This window comes from Copidosoma floridanum, unplaced genomic scaffold (assembly GCF_036245765.1).
Source record: "Copidosoma floridanum isolate Cflo_tuat_1 unplaced genomic scaffold, Cflo_Japanese_pri ptg000011l, whole genome shotgun sequence".
Lineage (NCBI taxonomy): Eukaryota > Metazoa > Arthropoda > Insecta > Hymenoptera > Encyrtidae > Copidosoma > Copidosoma floridanum.
Genome location: NW_028321888.1, coordinates 4,978,222 through 5,005,649, shown reverse-complemented (window position 1 = coordinate 5,005,649; position 27,428 = coordinate 4,978,222). Strand labels below are relative to the sequence as shown.

Here is a 27,428-nt window from a genome sequence, read left to right as displayed (position 1 = left end):
AGAGAGAGTGAGAGAAAGAGAGACAGAGAGATATAGAGAAAGAGAAATCGCCAGAGATACAGTTAACACCTTTTGTGAAATCGTACCTAAGCTACAGAAGGGGGCTGTTCAAAGTCCTTTTGCAACTACGTTACAATTATCGATTGCTTGCAGCAGCGGCACTTACAATTGACAGTGCAGGAAAATGGATAAACAGCTGCACTGTGGACTTGTGTGAGAGAGAGAGAGAGTAAACGCAGTAAACAGCCGTATACGTCCGTTACGTACATTTGATAATTCACTTAAACAAGAAAAAAATCTATATTTATAAATACTGGGGTTCGACAATCAGAGCTGATGAAATAAGGAGGTTCGTACTACACTGTGTATGAAAATCCGTACTAAAGAGAATAGAACAGGGCTAGGCGTTGCTGTGTATATCTCCATCAATGTTCGCTTATTCGCTCGCTTGCTCTTTTTACAAATTAGTTTTCTATGTATATCTCCTCTAAAAGTTTTATTTTAAAAAAATGTGGGTATGAAATAAGAAAAATTTACTTTTTTTGAAACTGTAAGTTCTTTTTATTGATGGGCAGGACAAAATGTACACGTAGCGGAAAGTAAGGAAAAGTTGAAACTAGTAATAAATAGCAAGATATTATAAGTATAAAAGAAAATCATTTTTTCATGATTAACATTGGATAATGCATTGTAATCGTAAGGAAACAAAGGTTTATTACCACTTACATACATTTATGTGTTTATCAATATATACATTATGAGTTACCTGTAATTTGTCAGACTTTAGACACTCCGAAGATTTATGATCTATTTTGCCATGTGCCACTTTGGTCTTTATATTTTTGCTTGTAGGTACAGATTTACTTGTAGTACTCATATTTGAATCAAATTTCTTATTTTATTTACAAGAATATTTACAACCTGAAACATAAATCTATGAAATTTTCGAACTCAACTTTGAAATACGTTTGGATTGTTTAAATTTTTATGAAGTTCTTATAAAAAACTTTTGATTGCGCGCATATTGATAAAAAACTCGATAATTAACGCATGACTAATCATTAAAATTCAAGTTTAATTTACGCATAAATGATTTATGAAACAAAAAATACAAAACTATTTTTTTCAATTGTACGACGAATTACAGTGGTAGCCTTGCTACAACAAAAGATGGACAAGATTCAGGGCCACTTTTTGAAATACAGAGAAAGAACTCCATATTTTGTGCAAAGTGCTTTTTGATTCAATGAAATAGCTTTGAAATTAAGGTGGCTCCAGCGCCTAGTGCCGTATCAAAATGGGGAGACTAAAAATTAATCATTATTTTCTTTAAAATATGGTATAAAATTATCGTAGAGACTGTTGTAAGCCATATCCTACATTTTATCTGTTACTTTAGTGAGTTAATATAAAAAAACAAAAAAGTTTTATGGTGCCCTAATTGATGAACTGTTACGGTACGCTCCTAAGTTCAAGAATGTGGCAACATTGCTCAGCTGTAGTTATAACTATATATATGTACTCTGCAGAATGCAGACAGCTGAGAGCTGACTTGCACTCGCAACTGTATACTTAGTCTCCGATTATTTAAAGATTTTGTTCGATAACAAGACACTTTTCTCATGTCATCGAAAACTACGTAATAATATATACAAGATAGTATATTTTTTACATCTTACGGGTTATTTATATAAGTGCAGCAGTAGGTTGTATATAGCGTAAGCTTGCATTTCCTATCCAACCCGTCTTAAAACTACGATTTTGTAAGCATGATTTCTTACGATTTTCATCGTCAACCTTAATTTTTTTTATACGAATAGAAAGATGGGAATTCAAAGAATATAATTCAATTTTATTAACCTCGGTTGGGTTATTTGTAATTTTAACATTGAGGCCCTTGGAGCCACCTTAACTCAATGTAATTTTTAAGGTTATGATTATGTAATACACAAAACAATAACTAATAAGTGGACAATAAAAAAGACTATTGTCATGAAAACATTAAAATTTCAGGGCGTCAATACTTTTAAAAGTGACCTTACAAAGGAAAAAGTATTTGGCATCAACACACGTTTTCTTCACAGGATCACAAACTTTACTGTGAGGAAAGACAAAAAAGACAATTTTTTCGAAAAATATGAATGCATCATGTTATTTTACTTTTACTATCTTACATTGTTCACATGCACAAAAGTAGTTACAATAACTAAAAGTGGCGTTGTACGTACTCTAGTTATAGAAAACTGTGCAGCGAATTAATATAAGCTGCAACAACGTAAATACATATCACGCAGAATCTTCACAAAAATATGCTTGAATGTCATTAAAAATTACTTCAAATCTAAGGTTAACAATGCATTTACACATACACATCTGGTAAAAACTTATAACTCTTTTAACAGACGGTAATTCTATGTAAAAATACTTTTTTTTTTTTTTTCTAAAAACATCACTGGTCTTTATTATCGCCCCACAGACCTACCAGACACCCCACTGTCCCATCCATTTTTTTTTTGTTTCTTTCTTTCTTTTTCTTTTACCACGCCCCGGCCGGCCCGAATACCACTTTCGGACAACCCGACGAAGGCGCTACTGACCTTCACGGACCATCATATGTGTACATACGTGTGCGTGTCGTATGTGTGTAAAGAAAAACATTTATACATTTTACTTACATATAAATATCCATCCTGGTAAAGTAAATATGATCAATTAGCTAAGTAAATGAAAACAATTTTATAATCAATAATCACAATATTTGTGTACATTTATTCACATATGTATACATTTCATTTTATTCATTTTATTTTTAGTTAGCACACACACACACACACGCACATCACCTACACATACACATACAGGTATACATATTGTTTTATTTAAAAATTACGAAATGTAAACTTAAAAAATGAACTTATACATACATGAATAAACGTTAGTAAATATAATTCTCTTGTAAATTCTATATGTATATATATAAATATATATAACATTGTAAGTGTATGGAAATGTCATTTTTGTTATTTTTACTCATTATTTTTTTTTTTACCAAAATATCTTATTGGCATTACAGACCCTATAAACCCTTAATATAAAATTTTTATACATTTTTTTCATTTTGTTCCGGACGCAAAAGGATGGACTAAGGTAAAAGCACCAGTACGTGAACACTTCCTAAAATTGCACCAGTAGATTGAACAGCTTGAATAAACTATTTTCAATTTAAGTGGATAAAAAAAAAAATGTTTCTGATATCCTTCGATCGTTCTGTAGATAAAACAAAATTTATATTTCAGTAAGTCTTTATACTCAACGAGAAAAAAATTATTTATTCGTGCAACTTGTATGAGGTGGCTTGTGAGACTGTTCAGGTACTGGTACCATTAGGTTTTACCTATGCCCAGTACTTGAACACATAAAAACGATTGGAATCACTGTTAATCAATAATAATAGTATGTCAAGCCAGTCGTTATAGTTTTCATAATATGTTACCAATGAAATTAGAAAGAAATTTTTCGATTTGGTTATTTGCAATACATAATAAAAATAGAAATCAGTAGAAGGCAGCTAACATAACCTCTCTCCCATTTAATTAACATGGGATGTTCAAGTACTCGGTCAAAAATACGTATCGTTACCAATACCTGAACACGCTGTTCATCTACTGGGTCATTGGTAAAAAAACTTTAAAATTAATTTATTAATTGTACACATGACCTAGAAACACTTTTTTGTTTTTTTTTAAAGGAAAAAATATAAACTTACTGGCGCAATGACTGTTCTGTTGTTATGCAAATCAGAAAATCAATAAAAATGAGAAAACAAAGACTTTATGGAAAAAGTGTTCACGTACTGGTGCTTTTACCTTATAAGGAAAATTTAAAACTCATTCATTTATATAACTGGGAGTAAGATCATAAATTGATTTTTATTATTTTTATTCCAGTTTATGTATAAGTATAAAGTTTTTGGGCTAAGCTTTTTTTGACAGTATTGCTGATACACTGTGTAAGAAATCTTAATTTGTTATTTGTTTTTAAATGGTATGATACTAATGCATACATAAATTTGAATGACACTTAATTATACAATAATGCAAACTGAAGGAGTATTGCTCTATTAGGAAGGCTCATTGTAATAAGTCGAATTACAAAATCAGTGAAGTAAATTAAACAATAATAATGGTGATGTTAAATAAATATGTGTAAGAAAGAAAAATTTGTAATCATGTACATTTTAAGTAGAACGTAATGAAATCAAAGTAGTCCGTTTGAAGATTGACAAATTAAGCATCTGTATTACAGCTTAAAGCAGTACGTGAATTCGAAAGCTGTTCGCTGATCCTCATAAGAATTGTACCAAGGGGAGAGAATTCATCAATGGTGTTTGTTAAATGTTATATGAACGTTAAATGGTGTGCATTAATCTAAAGAATTATATATATATAGTAATATTTAGTAGTATAGTATTATATAGAAACATTTAATAAAATAAGTAGTTATGTTAATGCTTAGATACGTAGGTCTGATGAAAGTAGCTAGGAGACAACAAGCATTTCCAATCTATGCTAGGGTCATACAGTTGTTAACTCAGTGATCTGCCTCGGAAACAAACAAAAACTTGAGGTAAAGTACCCAGTAAATGGACAGAAATAAAAATAGCACCAGTACTTGGACGGTCTAATATAATTAACATTTTCGAATAGAAGACGTTTTCAAATAGGAAAAACAAATTTATTTATAATCTATCAATGCATAATAATGCCAGATAAAAAAAAAATATCTTTAAAACTCTTTTTCGTTTTTAAGTGAAAAAATATGTTTTAAATGCGAAAGCATGTAAGTTTGCTGTTCAATAATAGATCCCTTCAATAAAATAGAAGTGTTCCTATACTCAGTACTTGGACACGGAAAAAATCGCTAAAAATTATAATTTATAGTTGTGCATAGAACGTTCAAGTTATTTTATAACTAAAGTTGCAAAATATATATTATTATAATTTTTATTGATGTTTATCAGAGTTAAACACATCGAAAAATATAAATAACTCTGTCCAAGAATAGCTTCCATTCGATAACATAAGATAACATAAGATTTTTTCTATACCTGGTACTTGGACAGTAAAAAACACTTAAAACTATTGATTATTAAAGTAAATGTACCATTCGTTGGCTACCTTAGTGAGCTGGTGCTAAAAATACGCATAAATTATTGAAATTTTTTATTTTTTTTAATAACTTTTTTTCATTTTATTTTTGCTAGAATCTATTACAACTAAGAAAATATTTAAAAATATTATTTACAAATGCCAAAATTAATAAATATATTATGTTCAAGTAAGTCAAATGACTTAAACTTTAGCCAAGCCAAACATAATGTGTCCCTGTGGCCCAAATTTCAAGACCCATTAGTTGGCCAATCAATTTTACGGTACTGAATTTATGTAATACTAAGATATTAAATTAATAACAAATTACTGAGGATAGTACTTGATGGAATAAACAGTAGAACAAACATTCGATCATAAAATTTTTATTTTTAGCATATTTTTACGGAAACGTACTTTAATAAGAAGTACTTACAAATAATTAACGAGTTACATGCTTTGGCTGAATGAGATTATCTAATAACATATATCTATTAAATATTTTAATAATGACATTTGAAAATCTTCTAAAATAATTTCATAATTATTTAAAAATGTTTAATAATAAAATTTATGGTTTTTCCTTTTTGATATTTGCAAACTTGATTTTTTTTGTGCCTGTAACTCTGTCATCTGATCATAAATTTTTTTTTTTCATCGATTTCTTGGGCAAGTGGTGGTCCGATGGGGCTGCGCAGAATTTTGCACAGCATCGAGTGAAATAGACTTCGTCACAGGAAAACCTCTTTCACAGCAGTGTAAAATCCAATCAACTCTGATTTGCTCTTCCTCTGTTGTTAAATATGTACTTTGTCCACCCTTGCATTCAACTGGGATAGTATAATTAAATTCAACTTGAAGAGTACTTCTTGGAATGTTAAACATACTGAATGCTTCAAGACTAGTCATTCCCTTTTCAATGGCATTTAGTGCTTTATACATGTCTTTTTAGTTGTAAGCTTTTGTCTTTTTTTTCACAGTAGACTTAATTTTGTTGTCCATTTTCAATAAAAGAAAAAAAAAATATATTTTGTGTGTGATTTCAATACGTGTTTACAATATACTCAATTTATATACATAAATAATTATACTTACATATACACAATAAACAACAACAACTGGATTAATATTGGAAAAAAATTGTTTTTTGTAATTGCAGGTTATCAAATTTACGTGACACTAAAATAAACAAATTATAAGTAAGTACTGAACTAAGACCAAAATAAATACATGAACTATGAAAAGATTGTATCGCCATTTATACTTACATTTATTGCGAGTATGATAAAATATCTTAAAAAACTACATATTCAGTATTTAATAAGGTAAAGAACACTCTAAAATCACGATCCGATACACGTTACAAGTGCTTGCTATACACTGGCTAATCGTTTGGCTACGTTAACTATGACACGACCCAATAGATGGTCAGAGCGGCCAGTTATTAGTCGAACAACGAGATACGTGTACCAAAGAATAGCCACCGTGAAATTGAATGAAAACTTACAAATTTATAATAAATTACTCATTTAATTTAATTGAACACAGCTTTAGCTTCATTTACGTGCGTCATATAATAATAATAATACTAAAAAAAATTTTAAAAAGCTTAAAAAGTGTGACGATTTTCTGAAACCAATGGACTGAGAAATGTAATGCATAGCATAGTACGAGTACGAAGTCTCATTTCAATTACTTTTAAACTTATTAAAAATAAGATACTACTAAAATGATTTTTTAGAATAAATCCTAAATAAACCCTAAACTAAAGTTTAGTTTGAATTTTTTTTACAGCTACGACGATTTGTTTGAATTAAAAAATTATGTTAGTGGCCAAACTTTGGAACCACTTTTTGGTGGCCAACGAATGATACATGTACCTTACTAAATATAATATGTTAATGTTACTGTTAAAAACTAAAATAAAGTTGAATGATGACCAGAAACTATACTATGTAGTAAAAAAGATTATAATCATTCAGTAGTTGAGAGATGTAAAAAAGCATTTTGAAATTAGGTCTACCTTAACCTCTTTTGTATTTAATTAACATTGGGGTATCCAACTACTGGTCCCAAGTCTCATGTTGGTCCCAGTACCTGGACACTGGTGTCCAGATACTGGGTCTTGATGGTTTTTCTTTGATATTAATTTTTTTCTTTGTTTATTAAGCTGATATTTTCAATTTTTTTTCTAATAAATAAAAAAAAATTTTTAACAATTAGTGCAATGTTTTTTCAAACATCATTTTTTGTTAGTTTTTTATAAATCAGCAAAGAAAATTTCGACTGTCAAAGGTGTCAAACTACTGGGTACTTAAGCTTATAATCGATAAAAAAAATATTTGAAAGAGAGTAAAATTATCAATCGCAACCAACAGCTTGGATGTAATTAAACAAACCTGATCATTTTGCAGAATCAATAAAGTATTAATAACAAACTAAAAATTTTGGAAAAAAGAGAAAATGTAATAAAAAATATTTTAATAGGTAGATTAAACAAAACATCTACAAAGGATAATGAAGGGTTTCTTATCAACTTATTTTATATAGAGTAAACGAGGCGACGTCCTTAAAAAACAATTTACATAATTAAAACACATGAAGAAATTTAATACCAGACGTTTTAAGACACTGCAATCGGAACAGGTTAAATCGACCGTAATTCTCAAACTGATACTTTGAAAAAAGCAATTTCTTTAAGGTTTCCTAATGAATTAAGTCAATTTTCTGCGTGGTTCTAAAATCTGGATAGTATACAAGGTAATAAAATACAAAATTAATTTAAAAAATAATAAAAAAGATTTTGTTGATAGTAGAGATAATCAAACTCTTTGATATATTAACTAAATTTCACAATTAGAAGATAAATCATGTAAATATTTTTTCCGCCTTCTAACCTCAAAATAGCACCTTCGCCGCTTGATTTTGGGTTCTCAGGCGGAAAAATTGTATACGAAACTCGTTCAAACAGGCTTCTGTACAAACTTTGTTACAGCCCTCACCTTCGGCTCCTGCCGTAAACCTCTTAGTTCATAAGTCGAAGCCTTTGCAAATTCGTACATAACATACTATAATTTACCTATAACGAATCAAAGATACAAGAAGTTTTATAGATGAAAAATTTGTTTTAGTAAAGAATTGTTTGACTCATTGTACATAAATTAAAGTAAGGATCGAAAAAAATGTTTTATACAATTTGCGAAAAAAATTATGAATTTTTCTTCATCGATGGTTTTAGAGATTCAAGAAAAATTTATTTATATTAAAAATTAGACTGTCATAGCATAAGTATTACTTCCAAATAGTATGTCAAGTCATAGAACTTGTAGACTTCCGTTAGATTGAAACGATATGGAGAGCGTGTTTACAAAATTAACAATATAGAATTAAAAAACGATAACAAAAAATTACCAGAAGATTATTTGATTATTTAGGATGGGGATTTAATCCTCTCCTAAAAGAATAAGTGTCACGTGACTGTCGACAGAATACGCCGTGATCTGATTGGTTGTGAGGGACAAAAGGCGGTAAATTTAAATGTACATATGAGATTAAGTAAACAAGCACTGGCTAATCGAAGTCGTTTTATTCGTTTAAGCTAAGATTGATTTTTAAAATTTAATCATTTGATTTAGATTAAATGGTTATTAGAAATATGTTCAATCAAAAAAGTTAGGGGGTTGGGATTTATAAAAAAAACCGTAATTCAAAGTATTATTCTTCAAGACTATTGAATTATTAATTTTATAGATATTAGAAATTTTCAAATGACAAATAAGTATTTGTTTTTATTATGAAAAGTAAATATTATTAAATGCGTGTTCTAAAATGTTTGGTAATTGAAATATTTGTTCGGTTAAAAGTATTATACCTACATCACATAAGAACACCAGTTTCTCAAATAAGAAAATTCTTTAAAAATTAGCTGCAGAAACTGAAACACTGGAAATCCTTCTTTACCACCTTTAATTTTATATTGTAGTCAATTCTTTATAGCTGCAGGATTTGCTCCAACAATCATTAAATCTCAAGGTCAAAGTCGATAATATTGGTTTGAACTCAAGAAAACCAGTATTCTCTTACGGCTAATCATACGTAGCTTTATCAAGTTGCAAAAATAAAAATAAAGTATTTATCTATGTTGAAAAAAAATAATTTATAAATTAAACGTTTGGTTTTGAAAGAATTAAAAAGAAAAAAAAAAAAAAAAAAAAAAAAAAAAAGCAATGTAACCAAACATGTTTATGATACATAAGGCGAAGTAGAGTATATCTAGATAGTTTTGAGGAAAAAAAGTAATCGCTTTTGTTTAAGACGAAATATCACACTCTTACAACAAAACAATAGTTTTTTACTATCAAACAACTTTTTTTGTATTGATTAAAAAAAAAAGCTATTGCCTCTACTAAAAAATTATTGAATAATTAGTTTTAAAACTTGACGTCGTTTGTCGCTGAAGTCGGACACCTATGATAAGGACCCACTGGAATGGAGGCAGTATTCGGACACGTAAAAGCACTACTTAAACAGTAATGTTAATTAATTGGGCAAATCACCTTGATAAGGTTATATATGCATACAAGAAAGTAACGCTGCTTGTAACGTGATTAATAAAATGACTATGGTATAATATCATTGCGAAAGTTATGTATCGTGACCACTTCTAATGCAGTTTAAGTACGTGCAAATTTTTTATTCCATAATTCTGTAAGAGGACCCGCGCATCATGTATTTTAAGTTTGTCTGACTGCTGCCTTGTACAAATATCAATGGTATATAATGGAAGGTAATCTCGAAAGGGTATAAATTTACATGAGGAAGAGCGACATACCAATTCATTTATTTATTTGATAATAGTTAGGTGTCACACTAAAAATTTAGATCATTTACTTAAATATTGATCTACTAAATTGAAATATATTTTGGTCTACTGTTACTTACCTAGATTATTGTGGATTCAAATAAGCTTTACAGCTGTCCGGATATACCCCCTAATTTTTAAGTTTCCGGAATTACCCTCCATTACCTTACATACATAACTTTTTATATTTACTTAAGAGTTATTCTAATAATCATCGTTTTGTTATTTAATAATAATACATGACATTATGTATTCCTATTCATAAGATTTTGTTGTTGAAAAAAGTTTTTTTCGAACTATGATAGAACATCTATAACTACTTAAATTTTAATAAAATTTAGTGTTATTATAATAACTTTGAACACTTAGTATCCTACTGTAAGTTAGTAAACAAACTTAACTTATGTTTATTATTAATTGTTTATACATAATTTATTTATAAAATTTTATAGATCGAAAGATCATGTATTGTAAAAAACATGTATTTATAAGTATCAGAAAGAACTATTTAATTATATATATATATATATATATAAAAAAAAAGAAAAGCTTATCAAATAAATAATTTATGATCTAATATAACTTATAGTCAAAAACAATTAACTAATAAATAGTCAAAATAAGAGATGAGTTACGAACCACACAAGAAGAAAGAGGTTTATCCTTAAAATGAGTCACTCGTAGCAGAGTGGATAGGGTACTTAGATAGTGTGCAGAAGATGAACGGACGGACAGAAGAGGTACGTTTTTGTGATCTTAAAGTTTATGGGGAGCCTTTCTTGTTAAAGTGTTTTAAGTGTGTTAATAAGAAAAAAATAAAATTTTTCATCAATTTTTATTCCATACAACGTTGCAAACTTTAGTCATGTGGAGACATGAAATGTCTTTGTAACATCAAGTTTCCTACACCAAAAATTTAACCTTCTTTTTCGGTAACACTTAACAAATAGTGCTAAATATATTTTCATAAATTATATGCTACTTTAAAAAAATAAGAAGGTTTATATTGCAGCATCCTATTTTAACAGTATGATTTATAGTTATGAATCATTATAATTTTGAATAGCGAAATCAGTGGCATTTTCAGCCAACTACTTAATGTCTTCCAAACGTTCTAAAAATGCTATTTGATTCGTTAAAATTATCAGAAAATGTACAATGATTCTACTGAAAGTGTCCGAAAGCAACTTATTATTAAGGCCTAGGAGTACAGAGGGGGAAAGGAGCGAACACAACAAGCAAAGAAGTTCAAAATGTATACGTTTGACATGTGTAAGCACTCTCATCCTATTTTCAACGGTGCCGTAAGTTGGAAAGACACTTTCCTGGATCACGCGATCTATGAGGAGTATATCGGGTTTATCTGAAATTTGTTATGAGACGAGTGCGAGAAGGTTTTAGATCCAGTTATCACCACTTGATACTTTTTTACATTGTAGAATGGCGCTGAATTTCCACGGTTTTCTTTTGAACACGTAAAATGGTAAAGAATGTAGTTTCAACTTAAGCTATTTTATTTACTTTTGTAAGGACTCTTCGGCACTAGTAGTCGCGTCTTATGACGAATAGCTTAAGGGTGACCTATAATTATTACCCTTATCAGAGCTACAGCAAGGAAATCGTCAATGAACCAGGATCAAATTTTTGTGAAAATCAAGTTTCTGCTTTTTATTTATAGCTTAGTTCTAGAGAAAGTTTAAATTTGATTTTAATCACTCCTAATTACCGTTGAGTTTAACATTTTGAACTGAACTACAGCTTTAATCGACAAGCCAATACTTTACTTTAAGGACGTTCATGCAAATCAACGGTACTCAACCAATTCAGTTTAGCTGGAAATCGCCGTGCTTTCAAAAATTATTGTTAATTATCGTCAGTTCACAGTAATAATAACCTTAACAACCTTAACACCATAAAACACACAAAAAAATAGAAATTTTAACAATATGCAAAAAGGTGTGTTGAATTTCATAACTATATAGATATATGAAAAGCATGAGAAACTTTTTTTATATTGACATATCGTCAAAACAGCACAGGCCATACTTCTCATTTTTTGGAAGATAAATCATAGTTACATTTCTCGTATTTTACTCGTTTTTAAAAGGAACTGTAAATATATTTTTGTCCTTATTGTCCAAATCAAGCAGTTAATAGAGTTTGCCAATTTTTTATTTTCTACGAAGAATAAATAAACTCCACTAATAAGTCAACTGAATAAAAGACTGAACAGTAAGCCCTTGGAGTTTATTAATTCTTCGTATCATTTTCACTGTTCTTGGATTCCTCTTATTCATATTTTTATTTTGTATTCGATATTATTTTCTTTCAATACTAATTTTTGTTTGTTTTCAATTTGCACAACTAAATTCACTACATTATGACTTCTACCACAAATCAGGAATACTTTTAATCCCTACGCTGATTCTATCGGGCTTAAGTGTCTGCCATCAAAATAATTTTTAATTTTGTCTAAAATCTCCTTTTTAGAATCATTATAACATTGAATTTTGAGAAATGCTTTATCATCACCTTCATGCATGTAGTCATAAATACATTTTATACTCTGTATAGAAACACAGTATTCACCATTAGTGGGCAATTTAGATTTCATTAAAAAAAATTTTGTGTATGGCACAACCGTAGAACTGTCTACAGGGATCTTATGTTTATTTTTAGTTTTGTGAATATGATTATTGTAATTATTATTTGATCTTCTATATTCTGGGCAACTATTTTTTTAAGTTGTAGCGTTGGCAAAAGGCTTTGAAAAGTTATTTACACAATTTTTCTGCAATTATTAAAACAAGGTTTCGAGAAGTGTGAGAACCATGAAGCGTATGTTTAATAACTAATTTCGTAAACTTATCATTGATTGACAATATTTCAGCAGAAATAATGTTGTCTATGTGTTTTATTGTGATTAATTTTTGTTTAGGATGCAACGTTATTAGAAGATGTGCATGCGCTAGACAACGTTTTTACAACTTAATTGTATAAACATAAGCCAATACTTGACCAAAAATCTGAGTATATGTAAAATCATTTAAAATAGATTGTAATTTGGTTTGAAATAATATGACTGTAACGTTTGGTGTATTATTTGGTGTCGTATTTTTTGGAAAAAAAATTGTAAAATTAATTTTTATTTTGTCCATTTTGATTTACTTGTAACTGTTATCAACAAATCTGGTCTACCACATTTGCGCATAATGGCTATTGAATCTCGATAGTGTTGTTGCATGTATCTTGGATTTCTAATATATATATTGATAGTAATATAAAAATATTTCCAATTTTTTCTTTCTTTTTCAAAATTTTCAGAAATAATTAAGGCACTGTTGAGTATTGCATCCAATAAACTTTTACAACGTTTATTTCTTAAATTTTTTTGATCGTTTCTTTAATAGTTCAATCGATTCTTTTCTATCATTAAGTAAGCATATTGCTGAATAAAATTTTTAAGAAATGATGCTCTTTAAAGCCATGTATGAAAAATAAACAAAAAAATGTAACAAATGCGAATACTAAATAAATAAAGATGCGAAAAAATTAATTAAAAATAATGGTCAACACTTGTAGCTCGTAAGAGGCTACGTAATCTTGTGATCAAGTACCACTCAACCGCTGTTGTTATATGTGCAGCTGGTACTGTTTCAGATTCCTGCACATAGCGAATACTATTCCGCTACACTCTTTATCAAAGTGAATTTTTCTCACTGTATATATTGCTTGTCAAATAAACATATAGATTATTCATCACCAATCCAGTAACTAGTAAAAAAGTGAAGTTTCCTAAAGCATTTTTATCATATAAGAAATCCCGAGGATTTGTATGAACAGTTCTCTTCTGAAGAAAAATTATTTTTAGCTCTTTCTGTGGTGTTACCGAACAGTCTTGTTTAGTATTTTACTAACTCTTTATTTCTAAATTTTATTGATTTTGAGAATAAACGTTGCCTCTAGAAATTCTGGGAAAAGGCAGAATTTATTGTTTGCGAGAGCGCAAAGAAAAGCTTTACGAGGCCAAAGTCGTTTGTTAAATAGCAAACAAGGTCACAATTTCGATTTGTGGACGTCAGACCGAGAGAGCAACTTTTTTTTTATTTTGGTCGTCATAGCTACAAGATTGCTGTATTGAAAAAGGCGACATTCAGTTTTATTCATTCCTTTTTTATCCTCGGGCACGTAAATTTTTAAAAACAAAGAGTATCACGGATCCGATGGAGCGCCTAGCATCGATAATTGAAAATTCCATAAGAAATCAATTTTGTGAGACTCAAAATGCAAGCTTTGTGAGTAGAATGCCTGCGAAAAAACTACCAACCTTTTTAGTAGATCCTTTGGAATGGTAGCGATTCAAAGACTCGTTTTATTCTACGACTACGACGGAAAATTATTCCGATAAAGAAAATGCAGATCAACTTTTCTAATCACTTTGTGGTAAAGCTCGTGAAGCAGTCGAAACCTTATTCGCAGCAAGTAACAGCACGTCGAATATCATGCGAACGTTAAAACTTAGATTCGGAAATACTTCAACGATTCTAGAAAGACTAGTTTAGAATGTAGAAGAATTACGAAGCATTGATTCGGGAAAAATTAAGTTAATTGAATGTGCTTTGAAAATAAAAAATGTCATAGAAGTTTTGAAGTCTATTAATAACTCTGGTCATCTGAACAGCCCTCAATTTCGTAAAGAAGTTCATTTAAAACTTCTCGTAACCATGCTTCGCGATTACGGAAAATCCCCTTTTGAGAAAATCTTTAAATTTCTCATCAATAAAGCTGAGACATCCTCCAAAGCGGGAATAACTGATTTACACAAGTCTTCTAGCTCTAAGAGAAATTCAAATTCTCAGAGTGAATGTATGTCGAGAGATAAAAAACATCGAGAATTATTTGCAACCTTTTCAAATGATTCTAATCAAAAAACGAATAATGATTTGCATTGTGTTCATTACAATAACAAACATCATATCGATTCGTGTCGAGATTTTTCGCGAGAACCGATGCGAGAACGCTGGCGAATAACTCTAAAACAAGAGCTTTGCTTTAATTGTCTTAAAAATAACTATGCGAGAGATGCTTGTGAGAAAAGAGCGTCCAGTAATCAGTGTAATTGTCACCATCATTGACTTTTACATTTTTTTCCGAAACTTGAGACAAACAACTCACGCGGCAAAATTTTTTTCTCGAGAAAACAAAGCGAGCAAACTCTCAGCAACTGTGTCTAAGGATTCAGATATTTAAATCACTTCTGAGATTGTGAATAATACTTTAGGCTGACTATGTGACAGCACTTTATTAAAACTTGTACCAATTTACGTTATAGGCGAAAAAAATCAAAAAATATTTCTGCCTTAATAGATGATAGTGCTTCAGTCACTTTTATGAACAAAAAGATTGTAAAGGAGATAGGAGCGGCAAGTACTCATGAAAGTTAAGCCCTTTGAGTGATGGGACAAAAAAAGCCGGTTTCAATTTGCAACAGAAAAGTTTCTTTTAAAATTAATGCTAACAATACCTCGTTAAGGATAAAAAACGTTGTAGTTGTGAGTGATTTGTTCTTGCCTCCTTTCAATTTGCTGACGGAGGTTTCAGAAATTCGTCAAAAAGAAGCGGAAACCAAAATCGATGCTTTTAATAATTTTATTCCAGGTATGTTCATTGGACAAAATAATTGTGCTTAAAGTTCATCGAGGGTAAGTTATGAATTTGAGAAATATAAATTTATGTTGTCTTAATGTTTTCAAAAATACTTTGAGCATTTGCTCGAATCAATGTAACTTGGATCTAAATAAAACAATTATAAAGTATTTTGATGTAAAAATCATAGGAGTCACTACCATTTCTCGAGTTCAGAAAATCACAAAAAAGCACTCGAAATTTTGGAGAGTACTAGTCATAGCATTGGAAACGAGTGAAAAATCTATTTAACCTGGAAATATGCAAGCATAAATATTCCAGAAAGTCACGCAAATGTTAAAAACAGGATTTATTTACTCAAGAAGAAACTATATAGAGATGCTAACTATGCAAAAATGTATATTTTCAAAATAAATCGTTTGATCGACGCTGGTCACGCTTAAAAAGTTAATTCGAAGCCGAAAAGCCCTATCTAGTGATTACCTTTTTTGGCGTTAAAAATATAAATAAACCAGGAAGAGATTGACTTGTTTTCGATGCAACTGCAAAAAATAACTCAACAAATTCCAATGATTTGCTTTTATCAGGCCCAGATTTGCTAAAATCTTTAATAGGAATTTTAATAAGACTTCGTCAAAATTTTATTGCGATATACGCGACATGTTTCTCAAAATAAAAATCTGTAAAGAAGACCAAGACGCTCAAAGATCAAAGATTTTTGTGGCGAGAAAATGGATCTGATATCTATCCTCAAGAATATGAAGAATATGTTATGACCTTTATAATTTTAGGCGCGAAATCCTACCCCTGTTCAGCATTGTTTATTAAAACAAAAACGTTAAAGAATTAGAATCGTTTTGTCCCGCAGCGACAAAAGCATCCTAACAAATACTTGTACGAACGATTATTTAAATAGCTTAAATACAGTAGAACAAGCGATCAAGCAAATCAGAAAAGTAATAAAAACAAACAGCGCAGTAAATTGAAAAATGCATAGTTGGTCAAGCAACGATTTAAATGTTTTGAAAAGTTGTAACCTTGTTAAATAAGAAAATTTTTTGGTAAATTTGATAAAATCTGACTTTAGAGCAACGCGTTTTAGGTATTTATTGGCTTCCAAATTCTGACGAATGCGGTTTTAATTTTGGTAAGCTTAAAATTTTTAAAGATTTACGGAAAAATTCACCAAAACCCACAAAAAGAAAATGCTTGAGCACTGCAATGTCAGTTTTTAATCTTGTAGGGTTTTTCTCACCTTTTACAATTAATGTTCGAATTCTAATACAAAATTTTTGGACAACTAAAGTCATGTGAGACGAGGAACTACACGAGAAAGAATACGTACAATGGAAATTTTGGCTCGGTAATTCAAATAACGTGGAATCATGTAGAATAATTCGTTATTATAAAATTGGAGGAGCAGATATTTTATCTACTGAGCTACCTGTATTTTGTGATGCGAGCGAGGAAGCATATGCTGCGGTTCTCTATTGGCGTTTAAAGGTAACTAACAGAGAGTATCACATCTCGTTTATAATTTTAAACAAGTAGAGTAGCTTCTGTTGAACCAACAACAATACCTCGATTAGAACTATAAGCTAAACTTTTAGGCGTCAGATTGGCATCAATTGTTGTACAAGAACACAAGTTTGAAGTCGAAACGAAAGTCTTTAGGTCAGATTCCAAGATCGTTTTATAATGGATACGTTCCGATTCAAAGACTTACAAAACTTTTGTTATGAATAGATTAAGAAAAATAGATGTGAGATATCCAATGTCATATACTTAATATTTATTACTTTGAAATACTGAGTTTCGTTTTTAAATTATGAAAAGCAATAGCTCAGCGATCTTGAACCATCGAACGGTACACCTGCTTCTGCAATCGCGTGACATATTACTTACTTCTTTTAAAATAAGCTACCGTCGCAAAACTCGAACTACGCGTGCAACCTAAAACAATCTTATAAAACACTTATCTAACAACATCAATTCGCAGTGGTACATCCAAGAATGTGAATACTCAATAATTTCAATATTCTTTACTGCGTATGTCCCCATGACATATCATAAACAATTTCGACATCAACTTGTACTGTAAAATCGAAGAGATCAGCAGTTTTAACCATCAATTACTAAGTAATTATTGCACCACGACTGTCAATCAAGAGTAATTAGGTTAAGCTCTGAATAGTAGTTCGTATCCCTAACTTGACGCGTCCTCCTTAAACGCTAGAGTACAAAAACTCCTTGCACATAACAATTTTTGCCTTTTCTCTGTCATCGAGTGCTCTAAAGTAACTATAAAGGTTGAAGAGTGAGTTTTATTGCGTCTTTTAAGCGAATGTAAGACTTAGTTCGGTGATTAAGCTACGTGTTAGAAGCGTGCACTTCAAGCAAATGTAAGACTTAGTTCGGTGACTAAGCTGTGTTACGAAAGCTCAAGCAAACCAGGCCACTTTAAACTCGCCTCAAAAGTGAATCAAGGAAGAACAAGAAAGAAAGGACCATCGACTTGGGTTCCAACGTTAAAAGCAGCAGCCTAATTATTGTCATCGCCACGAGTACTCTCGTGTAGGATTAGGATCATCGTTGCGGTCAACCTTATAAGATCTTGCAACTGCGTACGCGTAAGCAGCGACTAACCAACGATCATAGAAGTAAGTTATGTTAGAAAAACTATAAATTGTATAAATATTGTAAATGAGAATCTGAACTTGATGATTTATATTATTTGTACAATCAACTATTCTGGCTTTTCCAAATTTATTAAATCGTCAGATAAGACATAACTTGGTTGTTGATTACACTTACTTTCTTAATTCAATAATACTTTAATTACTAAATTATATGAAACATTTCAAGATCCAATATTCTAATTGATTGACACACAATCCTTACCCTGATAAATAAATTGAATGTCAAGGAATATTTAAATAGACAACGTATGACAAAGACTTTTACAAGGACGTGAGATAAAAAGACGAAAAAGATACGCTACTACCGTATGACATAAGACATAAACTTAAACAGTAGGTCAACGCCAGCTCGCGTACGACACCGTTAACACCACTTCATACCATTTAAAAGAAACGTATACTGTAAGTAAAAGCAAATAAGGCCTTTGAGCCGACGGCTGGTTCCTGACGAACAAAAATTAAATTTGATTGTTTGTAGAACGAATCTACGAGTTCCGCCCTTTACTTATAGAAGTTCGGACGTAACAGATGAATCATCTGAAAGTCACGAATGAAAGTGGGTTTTAACAAAACTAAATCCTACTGATGGCATAACTCGTCATGCACCTGAAGCTTTGAAAACAAACAGCAGGTGGTTTTTAGGCCCTCGCTTTCTTAGAGAAGCAGATAATTTGTTCCCGGTAGAAAAAAAAAACCTTTGAAGTTATCCGATGAAGCCCAAAAAGAGATAAAAAGGCAACAGTTTATTTCACTGACAAATATAATAAGAAGAAATAATTCGTTACCCAATTTCGATTGATTCTCTTCGTGGACACGCTTAATTCGAGTTACATCACGAATTTTAGAAGCCATCGCAAAAATGCAAAAATTAGTTCGAGTCACAGAAATAGAAAAATGAAGACGTGCCTAAATCTTGTGAGTAAAAGAAATACAAAATGTTTCTTCAAACAAAGAAATAAGTTTACTACAAAACAAAAAAATCTTTCCTCAGCCAATCAAATTAGCAATCTCTCGCCATATCTAGATGAAAACGGTTTATTAAGGGCTCGAGGTCATATCGAAAGAGTACCTAACTGTGACTTCAAAATTTATACTATTAATTCTAGACGCGAATCCCTTTACTTTTTGCGGCTTTGATTATTTTTGGCCATAACAAGTTACAGTAGAACGTAAAAGATGAAATATTGGGGTGTTATTTTTACGTCCCTTACCGTTCGAGCCATTCATATTGAAATCACGCACACTTTAAGTACCGACTCAGCTATTTTAACTCTCCAACGTTTTGCGTCTAGACGGGGATTTCCACAAATTTTATACAGTGATAACGGAACGGAATCTTCGCGGAACCAATACGAAATTAAAATATAAGATCAAAGCTTTGAACACCGACACACAAATTGACTTTGCTCTCAAAAATAATTTCGAGTGGCGATTCAATCCACCCACTGCTTCGCATATGGGAGGTTCATGGAGAAGGATGATTAAATCATTCTTTGCACACTGTCCTAAAAGATCATTACCCGAGAGAGGAAACTTTAAGCATGGCTTTGAATAAGATCCAGCACTGTGTTAATTCTCGATCACTCACGTATGTGTCACCTGATCCGAGAGATGATGAAACACTAACACCTAATCATTTATTATTTGGTTCTTCTTTTGGAAGCAAAAGATTTGTAAATATGATCCTTACGGTAAATTCATTAGAAAACAAAGGATAACCACTCAACAATTTGCTGATACTTTCTGGAACCGATGACTACTAGAGTATTTGCTAACTTCAACTCCTAAAAAGAAATGGCTAAAGTCTGATGTACCTCTAAGAATTGGAGACTTAGTTTTAATCGTTGACATGAATTTACCTAGGAATGAATGGCGAAAACGTGTGATAAGGATTACTATTTCAGGAAGAGATAATAGAATTTTGATGGTCAAGGTGAAAACTTTAAATGGATTGTTTATCCGTCAGAGTCAAAAGATTGTTAAATTAGCAGAAGTATAAGACACGCAAGTTTCATACGAAGGGGAGAATGTTACATTACTGAACAGCCTTGTTAAGTATTTTAGCAACTTTTTATTTTTAAGTTTTATTGATTTTGAGAAAAAACGTTGGATCTAGAAATTCTGTCAAAAGGCATAATTTATTGTTTCACGAGCACGCAAAGTAAAGCTTTACGAGGTCGGAGTCGTTCGTTAAGAGGGTAGTGTCACAATGTATAGTCAATGCGTGTTCTGAAATACAATACGTGTTCCGAAATATATAAGTGAAAATAAATGTGGCAACGCCGCATGAGGCGAAAACCCTCTGTATATTTATACGTATAAGTATAGATACGTTCTGAGGTTATATTGGACGTTAACATTGAGTTGCTGGTGAAATCTCCATTGCGACATCTTCACGGATCTTTAAATAGTCTTTTAATTTGTTATAACTAAACAACGCTGAAGCTAAGGGTGCTGTTCTTGAAATATGATGTTTCAAACATACTATTTTACATTATATTTCAATTTCAGCTAAGTCTGAAATTTTTTTAAATCGCAATCTGTAAGATACTCTTTTTCTGTTAAAAGTACGTATTAAATAGATAGTTGTATTTTTTGTTTTGGTCGTCATAGCTGCGAGTTTGTTGTATTGACAAGGGCGACATTTAGGTTTATTTATTCCTTTTTAACCTTTTTAATCTTTCAAGCTGCTAAAACTTATATTACTAAACTTGTAAGCCCCTAATTAAAAACAAGTTATAGTTTAAAATTGTTTTCAATAAAAACCTTTTTTAACTCTCTGTGCGCGTCTTCTTTCAGTTTAATCACATGTAGTTTCCTAAAAAAATACACTTTTGAAATAATTTATTATTTGTATAGTATATTTTGCTAAATTAATGATGATTTGACAACGTGTATTTATTTGTTTTTTTCTTTAATATTGTATTACGTACTTAACTTATACATTACTTCAACTGTACGATGTATAAACGGTATTGTGATATAAGATACGTGGTCGTTTTCCTCTGGCTTCCTTATTCTCGTACGAGTAATACCGCACTAATAAATTAGTGAAAAGTGTTCAGAAGCAGGCCACTAAGGCCTGCTTTCACCAGTGATTAAAATTAATGCAATTATTGTAATAGTTTAATTAATCCTAGTGGTTGAGTAAAAAGTGAATGGTTCTGCTTGTAGGTCTGCTACCCTAACCTCAAAATGTTAAAAGTGACATCTTACCTACACATCAACAACTTTATACTCATCTCTACAGATAATTAACAGCTACAACCTACAGTTACCATCAACTTAGGCACTAAATACTTACCCAACTACACACCACCTTGAAACTTGTCGAAAACCACTAAAATTTAACAGATAGGGTACTAAAGCAAGCTCATGCAACATATTTTCAAATGGCATCAGAATCACTCAAGCCATCTGCTCAGTAGTAAGCCATCGTTATGGGAGCAATCGACAACATCCTGGTCGCTAAATACTGTTATGAACTGTCCAAACATATAGCTCTGATTGAAATAACGCATATTACAAGAATCTCCCAGTTTCTTATCTACCTTTATTTCAAAAGCGTTGAAACAGCTAACCAATTGTGCAATGTAGTTAAGAAACTTAATACAGGAATCAGTACAGGAACTTAATGAAAGAGAAATTAATCCAGTCTTTAAACTTAATTGCATCAAAGCTAGTATGCCTAGCTTGAAATGTGCTTGCATACGAAGCTTAAGAAAATAAATGTACGTGAAAGAAGAAGCCAGTAAGATTCTGAAATCCCTTCCAATAAATGTTGTGGAAATAATGTAACACGTCTATTTTGCTGCACAAAACCTTTTCTGCCTTCTTTGCCACGAAAAGAGCCAACTTGCTAGAAACTGCCAAAAGGCTAACATTAATAACTCATCCTCCTCTGGCAGTCAAGACTGTACTTTGAATAAAACCGTAAACTCTGATATTATCCAAACTACCAAAAAAAAGCCATTTATGAACCATCAGATCATAAAAATTCAGCAACTGCGTTAAAAAACTGGCGGTACGACTGGCTAATTAGTGTGTATTTAAGTCGACTTTAGACTCCTTTATGAATAATGGCATGTGAGAAAAAAAAATGAAGGATTCATTTGCCTACCTTATAATTTTTGTTAATTTTACATTTAACATTAAATAATTTAAGGAAACTTTAAGCTTACTGTACCATATTTCACATTAAAGACTCGAATACAATAAATAGCTCATATAATACACTAATGCACTTTACTTTCCGAAAAGATCGACTGTAATCAGATAGAAGAAAAAGTATTATCTGAATTAGAAAAAATCTTGCATGAACCATTCACTTCTTCACACTTTAACTCCATAGTCAAAATGTGTGGCCTACATCTTAACAATATTCAGACCAATCTAGACTTATTTTTGTTATAGATCTCCTGGTCAAGTATTCCCACAAATTTATTGGGACGAAATTGTGAGCAATAGTAGCAGCAACAAGAGTACTATACTAATAAGCGATTTCACTGCCGATAATTCAATAGGCGAACTGTCCCCAAAATTGATAGTAACGGTATTTCTTTTTTCAACTCTTTTGCAGCTCACAATCTTTTCCTGTATGATTTTGATACCCAAAAATATATCAACGTGCATAATAATTACTAATCTCACCTGGATTTAGTTTTATTAAGCCAGGATCTCAAAGACACCGTCAGCACCTGGGTAAGCGATGATCTTTCGGAGTTGGATCATTTTTTGGTTTTTATTAATATTTTCGTTGACAAATTTTGATATGAAAAGGCCTTGTTTACAATTAACTCTGTTTAAACTAACTAAAACTTGGTTCATGAATCTTTTGAGGAGAAAAATAGTTATTTTATGATTATCAAAATGTTAGGATCCTAAAAATAATTTCAAGCCCTTATGACTAAGAAAAGCTGCCTTTAAAAAATACTAATCTTCTTTAGAACTGAACGATCTAAGTATATACGAGAAACTGTTCACAGAGACAAAAATAATATGTAAAACGAAAAAAAAAAAATTTGTTTTAAAACATTTGCCGAAAATTTAAACTTTTATGTTCATCCCTCATTTGTCTCAAATCACTACAAAATTTTAAAAATAGCAGTAAATATCAAATCACTCCATGTATCAGAAAATCTCTAACCTAACACTAAATTTCCGTTAAGCCTTACTGTAATCTGTCTCCCGTGGGCCCACACTAATCCTAACACTGTTTTTACCTGCTCTTCCAACAAATTTCTTGACGCCTTATTTCTTTTCCCAAATTAAATACAGGTCTAAAAGATAAAAAAAAAAACTCTACCCCTGGTATGAACAGATTATGATTTGACATATCAAAAAAGCTTCCGATCAAGTATTAACTCCTTCTTTTAGATTTATAGATTCATTTAAGTCCATGTTTCTTCAAGGCTCAGTCTCTTATACATGGAAAATATGTTCAAGCACTTTATAAAAACATGGTAATTAAGAATACCGCTTGATTTTACTCACCCTCCGCATATGCAAACGTTTTGAAATCTTGATAAAACAAAGATTGCAATCGTGCGTAGAAACGAACAGATGGATTCCCAAATCTCAACACGGTTTTCGCAACCGACTCTTCACAAAAGTTTGTGTTTGAAGGGCAACTTGACCATGGATAACCTAGCCAATTCATCCCTCACTGTTAAATCCGCTTTAGAAGAAAAACGCAACGTTAATGCAGTCTTTACTTAATATTAAGACGTAGAAGAGGTATTTGACAACGTCAATAGAGATATCTTATTGCAAAAACTAGCTACTTAACTCTCGGAACTTTCTTACAACTCGTTCAATTCATTAAATTTACAACATCAAAGCGATTTATGTTCACGGATAAAGACACTGAATCTTATAATACTATGTACAAAGGATTACCTCAAGGAGCAGTTTTGGTCCACTTATTTACGCTATATACACGGCATCCGTTACTTTGAATATTTCTGTTAGTGTTTCCACGTCTTGTTTCGCTGATGATACAAGATTGTACATAAAATTTGACCCACAAACTAGCCACATTGTTGAATCACATTGGAAATCACTACATCCACGCTTCATGAAAGTATTTCCAAAATCAGGCACACTATTTTACCAAGTTAATAAATATTAATGCACTTCACTAAAAAATAAAAATATAAAGTCAGGCAAAACCACTATCAAAATTAAAGACTATAACATCAAATCTTCTTCAAACGGTAAATTTATTGGTATAATCTTTGAGCCTAAATCATTATTTTACGAACAGATTTCCAATGTCCACAGAAAATGCATGTCCTCTCTGAATTAAATACAATATTTGGGGCTGTCAACCCAAACCCCTTGATTAATTATATAAAAGTTATACTTGGTATGTAATTGACTACGTAAGTTTTATTTACTACCCCAACAATGCCAACCTCCAAAACAAGTTTTCAAAATCCAATACGCGGCCATTAGAACAGCTTTCGGTCACCGTACTATCACTTCCACAAATATTTTACTCGCAGAATCTAAAGGAATGTCTATAAAGAACATACAAACTTTTATTTAATTGTTACCTTTGAGAATGTTTAGTACTGATATACCACTGAACCTTCTATTACAATTACCAATTTTTATAACTCTTTCAAATAAACTAAATTTGACAAACTACTACCGCAAAATACACTAGACTCACTTCATTTCAACATTTCCATTCACACCACAAACTCTGCAACAACAATAAATGGTTGTAATGATTTATGCACAGGCTGTCTATTTTTACAACCCTTAAATATTATTTGTATCATTACCACATTATACTAGTTTAAACTAATCACACGTCTATTAAAAGATTTCACTAAAAATTATTTTACATTAATTATTTATTAAGTCAAAGTAGCAAATATTTTTACTCTAACAACAGTCATGTAATGATTTAGAAAGTCCTGCTTGAGGCAGTACTGATGTATATCAATTAACTTACGTGGCATGTCAGAGTAGACCTATCGTCAAATTAAGTCCTCCAAAATAAAGACTACTACTCAATTAACCTATAAGGTATCGACGAAACTGTAAACATACATGATCTTGTTTACGCAAAAGTATGAATTAAAATTTTATGGACCGACATGTAAAACGATATTTTTTATTTTAAATTTAAATGATATTTGGGATTAGAATAATATTTTAAATTTTAGTGCATTCAAGTGCATTATTTTTATCTATTTAATACAAGGTTTACATACAATATCAGTAGAAAGTCAGTATTACTAAGTTTGACTTTGTTAAAATATGTATACTTAACAATATTATACTGTTTCGTGCCACACAAAATATATGTTGTGCAAAAAAAAAATAAAAAAAATTCAAATGAACTTGACCGTCTTTTTAATTTTCATTTCAGAACTTTTGGAGGCTACAGATTTATTAGGGAGAATACTTTTCTTTGTCAGTGTATAAAGGCTTAGGAAATTCCTTACAAAATATAAACTCAACACATCAAACTTACCTCACATTTTATTTTTGTTAAAAAATATTTTTAGGGGGTCTATAACACTTAATACAATCGTAAAATAATTCAGATTTATTTGATTCTAACTTATTCGTAAGTAAAAAGTTCCTGGTGCGCTTAAGTTTTTTATTAATATTACTGTTAAAATAAGTATAAAACCTTAATTTTTAGATATTTTTTTATGACATATAACTGATACTTATATGAATTCAAATTGCTCTTACTAAAATAATAATACAAACTGTGCCAGTATCACTGTATAGGGGTAACTCATCTTCATAAATTACCTCGCAGATACATATCCAGTCACGAAGAGACAGAATTCTCAAGTCTGTTTGTAAAACTATATGTGTAACATTAGGTTCACGTGTAAATTGTAACAGTAAACTAACGCATACATTTATAATTGGGATTTTACATAAAAATTCTATTTGCTTCGTCTTTTATAATTTTGAAAAATAATCAACACGTATTTTTTTTTTAATTCAAAACCTTACAAGATATAGCCCCTGAAAGATTCTCTGTTTTTCATAGCTATAGATATACTCATGTACGTGACGTCATAATAATACATGCGAAAAACGGTCATTTTGATTTTTTTTACTGTAACTCGAGTAAATAGTATTAGTACAGTCAATAAGCCGGAATACGTGAAAATGTTGCGGAACAGCACCGATTTCGATAAAACTTTTTTAATGTGTTCGTAGGACCCTAAGGAACATTCAGCTAACTCAACCTCGTCATGGGGGGGGGGGGAAAGGGGACCCAGCGAAGGGCATATGTACCCCAAAAAACTGCCCCAACCGCGGAGGTGACTAAACAATTTTTTGAAAACGCTTATTTTGGCCCAAAATTCTCATCTAGTAGGTATTTTCGATCGCTGATTACGAATCTAATGTCAGATTACACGAATTATGCTACCTACCCCCCAAATCGGACCATTTTGGGCCGAAATTTGAATTTTTTCAATACAAAAATGGCAAACGGAGTATTTATCATCCAAACTGTGCACTAAGTGGTATTTTTGATCGCCGATAACGAATCTGATGTTGGATTACACGAATTATGCTACGTACGCAGTTAATCGTGCCATTTTTGGCCGAAATTTCAATTGTTTTTACACGAAAATGGCAAACGGAGTATTTATCATCGAAACTGTGCTCTAGAGGATATTTTTGATCGCCGATAACGAATCTGATATTGGATTACACGAATTATGCTACTTACGCCCCAAATCGGGCCATTTTTGGCCGAAATTTTAATTGTTTTAACACTAAAATGGCAAAGGGAGTATTTATCATCCAAACTGTGCTTTAGGGGGTATTTTTGATCGCTGATTACGAATCTGATGTCAGATTACACGAATTATGGTACGTACGCAGTGAATCGTGCCATTTTTGGCCGAAATTTCAATAAACATGCATTGACTATACGGCTTTTGAGAAAAGTATACAAACGCTTAATAAAATAAAGGGTCAGTATTTTAAAGATCTGAAGTTATCCAGACAAGACATGGTATTAACTTTGGATACAGCGAATAAATACGTGGCAGTGGACGATGGTTGTATTTCTATAAGCACGGA

At 31.2% G+C, this 27,428-nt stretch overlaps 1 protein-coding gene across 4 annotated transcripts in view; it reads right to left on the bottom strand.

Moving 5' to 3' along the window:
* The window catches only part of lig (ubiquitin-associated protein-like lingerer), a 543,185-nt gene that overhangs the window by 474,575 nt on the left and 41,182 nt on the right, over positions 1–27,428 (bottom strand). For 2 of the 4 annotated variants that reach the window (XM_089590028.1, XM_089590031.1), the window contains exon 2: positions 767–921. The exons of 1 other annotated variant lie outside the window; for it this stretch is intronic. In XM_089590028.1, coding sequence (XP_089446154.1) covers positions 767–877 — 111 coding nt within the window. In that variant the 5' untranslated portion in view covers positions 878–921. Of the gene's footprint in view, positions 1–766; positions 922–24,251; positions 24,388–27,428 lie in introns of those variants that run through there. One more of the 4 variants, XM_089590029.1, reaches the window with a different exon arrangement.